At 42.1% G+C, this 14,094-nt stretch overlaps 1 protein-coding gene across 1 annotated transcript; it reads right to left on the bottom strand.

Moving 5' to 3' along the window:
• Nucleotides 1-508: 508 nt before the first annotated feature.
• slc25a28 (solute carrier family 25 member 28) lies at nucleotides 509-10,710 on the bottom strand. The gene is made up of 4 exons (XM_066679028.1): nucleotides 10,183-10,710; nucleotides 5,088-5,316; nucleotides 3,491-3,547; nucleotides 509-2,241 (listed from the first exon to the last, which is right to left on the bottom strand). Exons 1-4 carry the CDS (start codon nucleotides 10,519-10,521, stop codon nucleotides 1,703-1,705), a joined length of 1,164 nt encoding a protein of 387 aa, XP_066535125.1. The 5' UTR covers nucleotides 10,522-10,710; the 3' UTR covers nucleotides 509-1,702.
• Between the last annotated feature and the right edge of the window lie 3,384 nt (nucleotides 10,711-14,094).

Raw genomic sequence — 14,094 nt, 5'->3', positions numbered from 1 at the left:
TCTCTTCCTGTCCCCACCTGGACATTCAGCTGCTACCCCACCCCCACCCCAGACACAGTCAGTCAAGTTCATGTCCAGCTGGGGCAAGCCTCAGGCTCTAGGGAGCAACTACTCCTCATCTGTCATCTCCTTCTCTCCTAGCCTTAACCTTCACCTTCTGTGGGCGATTCCTCCCCAGGACCAAGGAGACAGGTAAAGTGAAAGTTCCGCCTTTCGCACACCATCGCCTCCAGTTAGGACACATATGGTCAAAGGCCATGCGTGCACCTGTGATTTAACCCAAACACTGGCCATACCACCAACAGAGCTTGCTTTCAACTCCTAAGGCTCAGAGCTGTTGCTTCCACAGCTGAGCTTCCCACACAAGGAACATGAGAAATGGAACAGCACTGCAGGGGAAAATAAACCACCAAGACTCTTCGATCCTAAGTGGACACATTGCATAAAGTCTCCAGGAATGGGTTTTATACGGCAGACATGATGCATGCATGTAATGTCAATAAAAATCTGTCAGTTTAAAGAATTCAGAACAACTCCAGTTTATGCAGGCAGTTGCCACTGCACTGCTCATTTATTGAAAGCTGAGAAATAGAGGGACAAGGTTGACAGATGCCAAAAGGACTGATTCCAACATTCAGGTGTAGTCAAGCCAAGCAACTTAGTGGCCATGTCGGTATATTTCAATCAAGAACCAGCTGATCTGATGGAGCCTTTGAATGTCCAGGTTGCAGCAACAAATATTACTTTAACTGTAATTACAATCTCATGAATGGCCACCAGTGTGATCTGTGCAAAAAGAACAGTTTAAGAAAATTATTTGGAACAGATTGCTACAACACTGCAACTGGTTTAAATGTGGCCTTCACACAGATGATCTTCAGATAATGGTCAGAAGGGAAATGGGTGATGTTCAGCTGCTTTTATCCACATCTACAATGGGGTTTTCCATACTGATTGGCAGTTATTATGGATCCTGGGAGTCTGTCAGTGTACACTTTGGATCAGAAACAGTGACTTTAATTCTCCTTAATAAAGGAAATATCTCAATCAAATTCTACAAAAATACCTTTAACATACATTTCTAGCTTTGATCATTAAACCAAACCTTATTAGATGTACAGTTTTTTTAGGTGATTTAAATTTGGTTAAGTCTTCAGCTATACTGAATATACACAGATGATTCTTGGAAACATCTTGGTTTCTGAAGTGTCTATGTCTAACCTATGGTTTAATGTAGCATTTCCAACACCAAGCTGTGAAAACTACATTCCTCAGCTTAGGAGTAATTTACTACACCACAGAACTAGAGAGATCTCCCTCTCCTTAGCAGTTTTCTGTTGGCTTGTGTTAGAAGAGGACTCTGATTCCCCCTGGTGGCATCAGAAGTAATCACATTTGGGTTGCTGGATGTGCAAGCGCTATACACATTTTGACCACAGCATTGTGCGTTACTTGCGACTTCTTCCTGAATCATACTTGGAGCCCCAAGTCTTATTAAATTGCTCTTATAGGAGGTAAACAGAAATGTGTGAGAGGATTTCTCTATGTGCGTATCGATTTCATTTTGTGTCTAGATGGTCAGTGTCTCTGCAGCGTAGAGCTGGTCAGTGGTGCAGCAAGAGAGAGGAGAGGAAAGGAAGTGAGCCAAGCCCAGGGCAGCTGCTGAGAGAAAGAAGGCTTGACCAGGCTATCGTGTGAGCGGCTACTTTTCTCCATCCCTCTGGCTCCTCCGCCGCTCATGCTGGTGCTTGGTGATGACATACTTAAAGAACTCATAGACGGACCAGCTGATGGCAGTGGAGGGCATCTGGTAGATGACCCTTGCTTGCACACCTTTGAAGTAAGCTGGTAGGCCGCCCAGCCTGTACACTGTCCTGAAGGCATGGGCCAGGCCTGAGATATTTCCCCCGCTCTGGCTGACCGAGTGCAGGGTGAGAGCCTCCTGGGTGTTCAGCAGTGTCTTGCAAACGTCCAGCGGGGTGGTGGCTGCTGCAGCGATGGCCCCGGCCAAGGCACCGGAAACCATGTGTGAGGAGGGGTTGTATTGTCTGTGGGGGTTTAGCAGCTCTTGCAGGTATTCATAGGTGATGAAGTGTAGTGCTTGAAATGGCACGTTCATGGTGAGCTGAGTGGTGTAGCTGCGATAGAACGCTCCTGCACCCTCCCGCTGCCAAACACAGCGCACACAGTCCAAAACGCCACGGTATGGCGAGTTATACATCTGCATTCTCTGCTTCACCACTGGAGAGGGCCAGGGACACCACCAGATGGAGCAAAAACGGATCAGCCACAGCCGGTACATAGGAAATAAGAAGGGACAAACAGAAGGGAAGGCCATTAAGTAAGTGATAGAAACATCTAGTCAAAACATAGAGGTCACGGCTGAAATACAGTAAGGCCATCAAAGGAGAAATGTATGGACTCATTAAAGACAGTGTAGCCTGCTTCATCCGGACATGACCAGATCAAATGTTGCATTTTTTGCATAAAAGTCAAGGCAGTCTATGGGGAATCGAAGCGCTAAAGCTGCACATGATTCAAGGCAGCCAAGCAGGTGCCTATAGTGGCCCTCAGACTGCCACCTGCAAATGTAAGCTTGGACTGGAATAATGCCAATACACTATCCTCATAGCCAAATACTGAGGCTGCTGCCAGCTGCAGGTCACTCTGTGGATTTCCAAATGAGTACAGCGTCCGAATACTGTGCAGCTGTTAATTACAGCAAGGTCAGTCTACTCCCACAAGGCTGCCCATTATACATCTGTCCTTTGGTTAACTTTTTGTCAGTCAACAAGACAGCTCTTTGTTGCCATCTTTTGGTGTGGAGTAGAGACCGGCCTTAGTGGTATGAATTCGATCAAGAACCCTTCAAGGCAAACTCCTGAAATTTGCACCAGTGTCTGTCTAATACTTTCTTTCAGTTATAAATTGTTTTGAGCATTCTTTTTCTCATATCACATATAGACTGTCAGTTAATAGTTTTTCTTTAAACACCTACGACCCTTTTCCCTTAGATGAGGTCCTAAAAAGTCTTAGGGCCAAGATTGCAAGGTATTAGTTAGTATTTAACACCATATCTGCCCATAAGGCAACATTCAGGGCAAGAAGGGTAGTACGATGTTATTAATTTACTAGTAAAGTTTTATTTTAGGTATGTTGAGGCTGTCATATGTGTTGTTTATATTTTGTTACTCACAAGATATTAGTAAACTTAATAAATAATCTTCCTAATGGCATCAATGACAACACCAGGCCTTAGAAAGCTTAATTACATTGTTATTGAAATATTTCAAAAATAAAAATCTTTTTTTGGGGGGTGGGGGTGAAGGGTTGGGGTTCTGGTCATTTTCTGGGAGGCCAAAATAAACATCAAGGGCCAGCTGGGACCTATGGATGATAATTTGGACAGGCATGTTCTACGTTTACCTTAACAGGACAATTCAGTATTCATCTAAGAGTTCGTGAATTCACAGCAGTGAGTTATGTATACCTTCAGCAGGGTTCATTGCAGCATCGTGAAGCAGAGTGGCCACGCACCCGGCAGCTCCTGCAAACATAAATCCACAACAGTGAGTACAAAGACACAGCTGGCAGACAGTGCGAAGACAGTAAGATGGACTCAGATGGACACAGACCAAGGCTCTGACAGTAATAAAATCTATTACTAAAGGGGTCCCTGGTGTCCACTGATACAACCTGCCACAAAAACTCTAGCTGATCACGAGAGAGATTAAGGATTTGCTGTGTGTGTGTGTGTGTGTGTGTGTTGTACGGAATTTGAACAGCGTTTTACACAGAAAGAACCTTTTGTTCTTGTTCACTCCCAGTAAGTCACTGGCTGACCACAACAAACTTCCCAAAAAGTTGCCTAATTTTCTCCAGCAAATGACGCCATTGATGGGGATTTAAAGTCTTGTGAAATGTAAACTTTACGTTACCTCCTCAATGTCAAAATAAACTTGAGGCCTATAAACTTACACAAGGTTTTACCTAAGAAATGTCACATTGGGGGGGGAGCACAAAATGTGGGATATTTATCCACACGGTCACACCCATAGAAATTATCAAACATTCCTCTTCTTTGACGCTGCAGAGAAACATAAGCTGACGAGCATTTCAAAGGCTACTTACCCCGGCTTCCCTTCACCTAGTAGAAAAAGAGAGAAAAGGCAAAGCAACACCAACCATCAGTTCCACCAGATTATACAGCTACCAGAGCTTAATGTGACACTTGTTGCTATAAAAATGAAGATTAACGCAACAGATTAAAGTAAACAGTATTATTAGTGGTAATAATAATTATAAGGCTAATCTAATCACCTTATGCTGGTTCTTTAACAGATGGGTAGGGGGAAGAGGAAAAAGAAAATAAAAAGAAGACAAACTGTGAATCACCACTATTGTATGCCAATTAATCATCAGCAAAACCCTGACCAACTTTGCAGCCAACCTGGAGACACTGTGACTACTCACTAAATCAGTAAATCACAAAAGATAAACAACGAATAAAGACCACGAATTCCAACTCAGGGGGAAGGGGGATGGGGAGCAAAACACCTCTGATGTTACAATTGTCACTGTCCAATTAAAAACATGCATCTCCATTTTTGTGGAACACCGCAGCTGTCCTTCACACTGTGTGAAAATGTCATAGAAATGCTCCAAAACTAATTTGAGATATGTTTTTCCTCACATTGACTGAACCTTTTAAAGTACAGCTACCCCAGTGGGCTTTCACTCTGGGATTTTCTAGGCTTTGTCCCCATCAGCAGAATGCAATTTCTACTGAATCACAAAGGAAGGGGTCAGCTGAGTCGTCAAACACACAGGCCCTCAGCCTGACCAACAATCCAAAGACAAATCCACACTTAAATCAGCTTCTCACTATTAGCTACTCTGGAATTAAGATTAGTCACGAGCCTACCGCCGCTCTACTTCAATGCCATTGGTATAAAGCTAAAAACCAAAAACATATACATGCCAAGTTATGCCAGGCCATTTGTCTCAGACTTCCTATAACAAAAAGCTAGGACTCCCTGACTGTTTTTGTATCATGGTCCCATGTGTGTGAGTGGGGTGTGGTGTACCATTGGCCAAATGACTGTTAGCTCCTGGATGGATGACATCACTGAGGGTCTTTTTTAGCTTCTCGTAGCAGGCGAAGTACAGCGCATGAGCTGGCCCTGCCCCCACGGCGGTGGCATTTAGGCCTCTGATTGGTCTCCAGATACCCTCGGTTCTCATGATGCGCCACAGAGCATCCATCACATTGCGGTAGCGGGCAGCTGGCTCAGGCTGTAAGCTCTGCATGCGTGTCTGCAAGACAGCAAAAGACATATTTAAAAACGAACAACTAAATGGAACGTAAAAAAAAAAATTAAAATGTATTATTGATAATTAAGACAGTTATGCTGCTTTTAAAATGAGCAGTGCCATTTAATTGTGTGTTAACAGAGGACATCCAAAACAGCAGTAATACAGCTTGTAACAAATCATTTGCACGGCCAATATTTACTATCAATGCACAGCAACAGCTAAATATCTCTGCCAACCACTCATCAATTTTTGTTACTGAAAAATTAAACAGATCTAGACCAAAAATGTAAAGCTAGCTGACATTTAATGTGAAGTTTACAATATAAAACCTAATAAATCTTATTTTCCTCTTTACATTTGTCAAGCTTGTTTTATGAGGCTGTGCACTGTTACTTCTTACAGCATTAGCTTTGAGTAGTTTTTCAAATGAATCCTAGTCACTGAAGTACCTTTCACAACCAATTCGCATATTTCTACAGACACCTGTTATAGTTACTCTGTGTGTTTAGATTTATTTTGTTTAAAAAGAGGGAAATAAAAGCTTTTACTGTTGACTATAATGTTCCCTCTCAGGTATTGATTTTAGACCAGTGAAAACTTTGTCTAACACTTTCAAAACAAGCAAAGTAGTTTTTCCTTGTGCCTTAGCTTTTATTGAGAAATAAATGAGAATAATCGCTCACTGAATAATGAGACACAATGTCCCACCATAGCAAGGATAAATAAATATGAATGCATGTGATTGCAACATCCCTCAGGATGTGGACTCCACCATGTTGTTTTTAATAGAATCTGAGGACACAAATGGCCACCAGATTTGATACTGGCCTTTCAGGAAATAACTCAGAAGCAGCAAAGGAAGTTTACAGCAGTGTGCTCCGGACAATTACATAAACACTTCCTAAATCTCTTTTCCCATGAGCATTGTGTCCTTTACACAACTCGCCAATACACATGCTGCAAGCTGTAGACAACTGAACACTACAAAATAAATTGCATTCTTAAAATTATAGTAAAAAGGGATAAAACTAATAAACTCAGTAAATCCCCAGTTAATATTAGTTTGTTGATTTTTTAGTAGAAGCTAAAAGCTGTTTAGTTTAGTTGTGCATGTCAATGGAAAACACAAACAGTAGCATAAGGCATTTTGTCTTACAAGTGTTGTTACGTGCAGTATACCGTGTTATGCGTTGCTTATTTCTGAGCATTCTGTGTGCATATACAGAGCTAATGTTACGTAACAACCCAGTGTCAAGACATGCTTGGCTGGCACTTTATCAGGCATGGTTTCCATACAATACAATTTGGCTGTGGAATGTATTGCCTGTAAGGACACTTCCCTATATGGCAACGGTGGGCAATTTATTTTGCCAAGAATATGTCCACATGAGAAACTGGGACTGTTGTTGAGGACTGGACAAACAGACCAGGGCCAGATACAAAGCCCAAGTGTGCTATACAGCCTAAGGCCTGGACATGATGCAACAGATTGCACTGTTTCTGAAGCAACTTCCACAAACCACAGAAATTTAAAAAATAGGAAGACATTTACCAGAATCATCAGGAAACATCTATCTGCAAAATGTGGATATTATTTTCATATTGAAATCTCCAATACTTCTTCTAACCATACTTTCCCCTAGGTCCAGACCACAAAGCTTCAAGCTCTCCCAGCTCCAACACCTCAATTTAGTTCATGTTGTGCAAACCGGCCTAGAGTTTTAAAAGAGAACTAAAGTTACAGCTGTGTCTAGTAACTGGATGTCATCCTGATAAGATTTTAGACACATGCAGTTATATTTGGTAGTTAATCAGATTGCTGTGTGGGACGAAATATGCCAATCCAATCCTTACACGACAACCGGTTTATCTTTTCAACTTCACAGCTGTGCTGTGCCTCGAAATGTGTAGTACTGGTCCCCAACCATATGTGCCCTCCATGATGCTCTTTTTCACAAACACAGATTAGGTGCCCAGTGACCTACCGAATGGGGAGGTGTTTTGGTAGGTGGTTGTGCCTTGGAGAGACAGATGTAGATTTACACTGTTATAACACATAGCTCAAATGAGTCCCCTGAAGCAGATTGTACAATCAGATTTGTATCTGTTTGAAATGTGCCTTTGGAGTGTTTATATTTTCTTATATTTTTTTTTTTATAAGATTTTTGATATAATCCTGAAACTCAAGATTTACAATTCAAAGTGGAGCTGAAAGATATTTTCAACTTGAAATTGCCATTTTAAATACAAAATTTCATATTGTAATTTAAATTACATTCAAATCTAATCTACCCTCAAAGATTTGTTTTCACGTTAATTTAACAAAACAGAACTGCATGAATGACAACAATCAGTGTTAAATGCCTCAAGCCTGAAAAAAATTGCTGCTCCTCCAGAGGACAAAAAAGGCCTATAGTTTAAAAGTATTAATCTCATTTAAATAACAATCATGATCCTTTAAATAAATATATGCTTTTGTAATTGGATATTGTTACCAAATTATACAGCTCCAATTCTCTCTAAAACAAATTAGAGACTAAAAATGAAATCAGCATTACAGTTCCTGACTGCTGAACATCAAGCATGAACCATAACCTTTGACTGGACTGCAAATAAAATGTCTTCCTTGTATGTTTGCCTAGTTCTCACAGGAACTGTGGTGTCCCAACTGCTGGTGATTATCCAAAGTTTGCTGAGCAAAGAGATCTTCTAGGCAGAGTTGTTCACAATGAAAGTTCAGTGCTGATCAAGAGCCAACGATTAAATGGTTCATGCACAGCTGTGAATGACATGAAATCAAAGGGCTTAATATAAAATCTTTAGGTCATTCTGACAAGACCAGCTGAACTGTTCCTCTCAATTAACCCATTTGTCCCTCAAAAGAAGGTCAGTCTTGGCCTCCACTGTGAATTGTAATGTAGCAAACAGGTCATAAGAAGAGATAAATAAATATTTGTGCCAGATTACTTATAGATAAACTGTAATGTAATAGCAAACCCTTAAAAATACAGATGACTTGAGAATTTTTACAGATAGAGATCAGCCCTACTTTCCCAAACTTTCGATGCACTGGCATGCTCTGATCACATGATACAGTCACTTCCCAGAACAGACCAGAAGTAAGCCTTACAGAGAGCTACAGCAGAGCAAAGGGCCCCAAACTTACCCCTCCATCAACAAATTGAAAAATCATGTCCCACATTGCTTGGAGCATGTCTGTATATGAAGCAAAAGGTCAATCACCGTAATCAGCATTCCCTGAATAGGCTTCAAGTTTAAACCTTTATGGAAAGTTACAGTGCAAAAAGCGGAATATACAAAGTAAAACTGTGTCTCGTCTGTTAAAATAGCTTGATGCTAATTAGACATTGGAGAAACAGTTAAGGTGCTAGCAGATGTTAGCTTCGCTCCAGAAGATGGCTTAAGAGACACTATTTATAAATTATAAAAGGGCCAGCAAGACAGCTATAGAGTTGTGGACATGACATAATATTGTGCCATTAAACCATATGCCTTCGTGAGCATACCACCAGAATTTACACGGAATACTGTGAAATGACATTTTTACTCATATATTTAAGTGTTTCGAAAAGCCTACATATGAGACATGAAAACTGGGGACACTGAGCTCATATTCTCAGGCAGTCTAAAACAGTTTTTCTCAACCCAGTCCAGGAAAAAAACAATCTTCTACATATCTTAGCTTATTCCCTGCCCCTGGCACACTTTATCACCCTAATCAGCTCATAACTAAGCCCGTTCTGAGCCGAAGTGTGTGTGTTGGGGGCGGGTGGGGAGTATTTAAAATATGCAGGACATGCTGTCTACAACAGCAGGGCTGAGACGCTCTGATCAAACTAGAGAAAACATTAATGCTGCCTGTTGGGGGCATGCACATACTTGAATGTCCCGCCTGTAGATCACGCTGTGATTAGTTAGAGCAAAGCCTGGTGGGTGGGGCAAAGTCCCCCACGTGTGACCTTGCGTGTTAGCTCTTATGACGGGTAGCTGGGTGCTAATACGCTCAGCCACTAGCACTGGCTATGTCCAAGAAACTAATAATAACAGCACTTTCAATGAGCTTAAGTAAAACAGTGCCAATACATACACTGCTAATAATGCCTTCTGTAGACTTATTCTGAGCAGAATAAAAAGGGAGCGTCGTTAGATAAAGAGTCTGTACAGTTTTGGTGTCTCTAATCTGATCTGAACAAATCCGAGCTCCCAAAACAAGAAGGAACACAACACTGGAATAGGGCAAGGACCCGTGCCAGTGCACTGTAGAAACAGGGCGTATGGAGACATTTGAGACACTGCTTTGAGTTGTGTTTTAATGGTTAAGCCAAAGTAAACTTTGTTGTTCTGCAAACCCACAAGATAACTCGGCAATAAGGAATAAACATTTATCACAGCTCCAGTTCCATAACAAAAAAATGCATTACCTAACGACATTTTGACGGGTAAAGCATGTCCCCTGCTAACTGTTAGCTCACAAACTGATTCGACCTTGTCAGCCAACGACTCGACAGCCCAAAGTGAGGTGGAACTACACGCCGAAGTTTGCTTCATGCCGGAGTTTACAGTTCCGCGTGAAACTGAGTCAGAATATAACTTTAACCGCTGCAGGCGGACTGACAAATTCAAATAAAGTTGGAGAATACGACGCCAACGTCAGCTTTACAGTGTGCATTTAGGTTCAAGAGTGTACCCATAACGTTCACTGTCAACGGCTGCTCCATTTAAGGTGGAACGGACAGTTGGAATAAGGAGCCAGCCTCCGCTCACAGGCTGTTCATGTCCGAGTCTGCTGGCCTGAAGTTACATGTTAGAGTTGTGGACAGTTTTGTAGTGAGCCCTGTCTCTCACCTTGACACAGTCGATAGGGAACATGAGGCAGTGCTCCATGATCCCGGCCACGGCTCCTGCCAACATGTACGTACTGGTGGAGGCTCCTTGCGGCAGTCCCTCGTAGTCCTGTTCCGTCATCACCGACGCCTCTTGAGAGCCGTAAAGCTGCGCTGCGGCGGCTTCGGACTCTCCTCCGATTCGCGGCGACAATGTCCCGACGATGCCCTCCGAGACGCCCCATAGTCTACCACCAAACCACCGGAGCTCAGCCCCCGCGGAGGCGCCCGCCACACCAGCGTCTCCACGCGGATTCTCCGCGCTCATTCGCCGCCGCCGCACAAATCCGTCTGCCTCCATCAGCGACCACAACACACAGGCCTTGGGCAGCGACGCGTTTTAGCACCGTCCACCGCCGGTCATCACCGCCCCGGTGTTTACAGTGCGCTCTCGGCCCCGGATGGCGTGGAGAGACAGAGGCGCTGTGGACCACACCACGTACAGGCCGCGCGCCCAACAGAGGACACGCCCCCATGAATCCAACTCTCTGATTGGAGACCAGAGTTGTCAATCAAAGTACGTTCAAGTGTTTTATAACGACACATAGGGGTCACCCGACAGAGCATGTGTACAACACACAGGCGCCGAGAGGTGTGTTCCAAACTGCTCTATACCCCCTACGTAGGGCACATAGTAGGGCTTAAATATTGCTCTCTTTCTCACAGACACGGTACATAATTTATGCTTGTGGACTTACAGAGCACTGCTTGGGTGAAGAAGCCAACATTTTGTAATTGTAGGCGTAGACTTTTGAGGAAATGAACAGTAAGAAAATACGGAACTAATAGGTCGTCCGTATTAAATAGCTAATTTTAAGGATTAAGAAACCTGGAGAATAGGGAAATAAGACATAAGCGATGAAATAAGCACATTTGCAAGTTGCAATAGGAACTACCTTTAATTTGTTCCTAAAATGAAAAATTATGACTTTATATTAAAATGATAATTTAAATAAAACATAAAATGCTGCTTGGATATTGTCTATGTACTAGTCAGGGTCATTTTTTTTCATAACATTGGACAAATCGTTTTAAAAACCTTGCATATAAAGAGGGTGGTGGTGCAAGGAGTGTCACTGTCACACAGGTAATGGGGTTGTGGGTTTGAGCTATGAGCCCTACTTGAGGTGTCTGTCTGTGAGGTAGGAGTTTGGTGTGTTCTCCCTGTGTCCATGTATGTTTCCTCCGGGTGCTCTGGTTTCCTCTCGCTGTCTAAAGCACACAAAGTGACCATATGTGTGAGTGTGTGTCGCCCTGAGAAGAACTGGCACCCCCTCTAAGGGTGTGTTCCTGCCTTGCACCCAGTGATTCCAGGTAGGCTCCAGACCCACTGCAAACCTGAACTGGATAAGCAGTTATAGACAATGAATGAATGTATATAAAGAAACCAGTTTCTTTATGCAGAGATAGATACTATCTCTATGAAACTTTGGAGTACTGGAATTTGTCCATAAGTAATACCTTGAAAGAAGAAAAGAATATAAATAAATGTAGGTAGCTTTAGCTAATTTAATTATGTAAAATGCTTGCAAATCATAATTTCATTTACAGAGAATTGCACACAAATAAAGCAGGAGTTGAAAACATGCTCCTAAAGACAGAAGTTAAATGAGCTTCAAACCCAAACCTTTAGACATTATTTTATTTGTTATTTGTGTTCTGTGTTTTTCGAGCAAGAGGTCCAGTTGATATCTGAGGCACGTACAGGTGCATCTCAATAAATTGGAATATCATCAAAAACATTTTTCAGTAATTCAATTCCAAAAGTGAAACACATTTATAGATTCATTACAAACCATGGTCTATTTCATGCATTTATTTCTTTTAATGTTGATGATTATGGATTACAGCCAATGAACCCCCCAACAGACATTATCTTAGAAAATGTGAATATTATATAAGAGCAAATTAAAAAAAATGTTTTTAATACCGAAATGTTGGCCTGTGGCACTGCTGAGGTGTTCTGGAAGCCCAGGTTGCTTTGATAGTAGCCTTCAGCTCGTCTGCATTGTTGGGTCTGGTGTCTGGCATCTTCCTCTTGACAATAGCCCTTAGATTCTCTATGGGGTTTAGGTCAGGCGAATTTGCTGGACAATGAAGCACAATGATACTGTGGTTATTAAACCAGGTATTGGTATTTTTGGCAGTGTGGACAGATGCCAAATCCTGCTGGAAAATGAAATCCACATCTTCATAAAGCTTGCCAGCAGAGGGAAGCATGAAGTGCTCTAAAATTTCCTGGTAGAGGGCTGCACTGACTTTGGACTTGATTTAACACAGTGGACCAACACCAGCAGATGACATGGCCCCCCAAACCATCACTGATTGTGGAAACTTCACACTAGACTCAAGCAGCACTCTTCCTCCAGACTCTGGGACTTTGATTTCCAAATGAAATGTACAATTAACTTTCATCTGAAAACAAGACTTTGGAACAGTCCAGTCCTTTTCCTCCTTGGCCCAGGTAAGACACTCCTGGGGTTGTCTCTGGGTCATGAGTGGCTTGACAAGGAATGTCCTGGACACATCTGTGTGTGGTGGCTCTTGAAGCACTGACTCCAGCAGCAGTCCACTCCTTGTGAATATCCCCCTAGGTTTTTGAATGGCTTTTTCTTGACAATCCTTTCAAGGCTGTGATTATCCCTGTTGCTTGTGCACCTTTTTCTACCACACTTTTTCCTTCCGCTCAACTTTCCCTTAATATGCTTGGATACAGCAGAAGGGTGTTAATGACTGCCTTATGGACATCTGTTCAAACCCAAAGCTACATTTTTGATAATATTCTAATCTATTGAGGTGCACCTGTATTAGTTTGGTATAATATTTTCAGCTTTTTTTTTTGCTTGACTTCAACTTAAAAGCCCTGCCCATTCACTTCAGACTGACATACTAAGATCAGCCAAATTATTAAAGCCACCTGCATAATGTTAAATTGGACCAACTTATGCCAACAAAAAAGCTCTGACCTTTTGAAAGATGGAATGTATATGAAGGTGACCCATACTGTCTGGCATTGTTCATTTCATACGTTAGCAGCAAGTCCTTTAAAGGAACTCTAGATAAGTATTTTTATCTTAAAATTACAAATGATCAAAATCCTTGATTTTAGGACAGTTCTATTAAATGAATTACACTCTACAATTGTAGGGGGAGCCCAGAAGCAAAAATACCAAATCCTAGTTTTCCTGTAAGTCCTGTAAATTGCATGGTAAGGCCTCCATGGACTGGCCTTGTTTGTCCAGCACATTCCACAAATGCTGGATCAGATTGAGACCTCAGGAATCTAGAGGCCAAGTCTAAACCTTGAACCCTTTGTTAGGTACTTATGACATTTCCTGGACCTTTTTGCAGTGTGGCAGGGCACATTATTCTGCTGACAGAGGCCACGGGCATTAGTGCATATTGTTGCCCAGACAGGATTTACTTGGTCTAAAACAATGTTTAGTTAGGTGCTGTGAATCAGAGTAATATCTGACTCATCCAGAACATCACATTTCTTCTACCATACTGCATCCTGGTGCCATCTCCCCAGGTAAGTGATGCACAAGCCCAGCTCTTGAAATGATGTGCTTTAAAAAAAAATAATAAAAAGTTGATGATACAGAGAAGGTCACTGTCTTCTGTTGCTCAGTGATTCACATTCCCAATGTAGGGGCTTTTGGCAGTTGACAGGTCAGCATTGGCACTATGAGTGTGCTGCTGCTATGCAGCCCTCTGAACAGCTATCTATGACACACTGTGTGTTCTGGTACATTTGTGTCAGAGACTATTGTTTATTTATTTTATTTTTTGTAATCTTTTTTTTTAAATAATTTGTGATATAGGAGCTCTTCTGTGGGATCACGCCATGTTGGTTCCTATGCTCATTAATGAG

The sequence above is a fragment of the Hoplias malabaricus genome, chromosome 8 (assembly GCF_029633855.1).
Source record: "Hoplias malabaricus isolate fHopMal1 chromosome 8, fHopMal1.hap1, whole genome shotgun sequence".
Lineage (NCBI taxonomy): Eukaryota > Metazoa > Chordata > Actinopteri > Characiformes > Erythrinidae > Hoplias > Hoplias malabaricus.
Note: the sequence above shows the minus strand (reverse complement) of the source record. Positions and strands in the feature narration are given on the sequence as shown.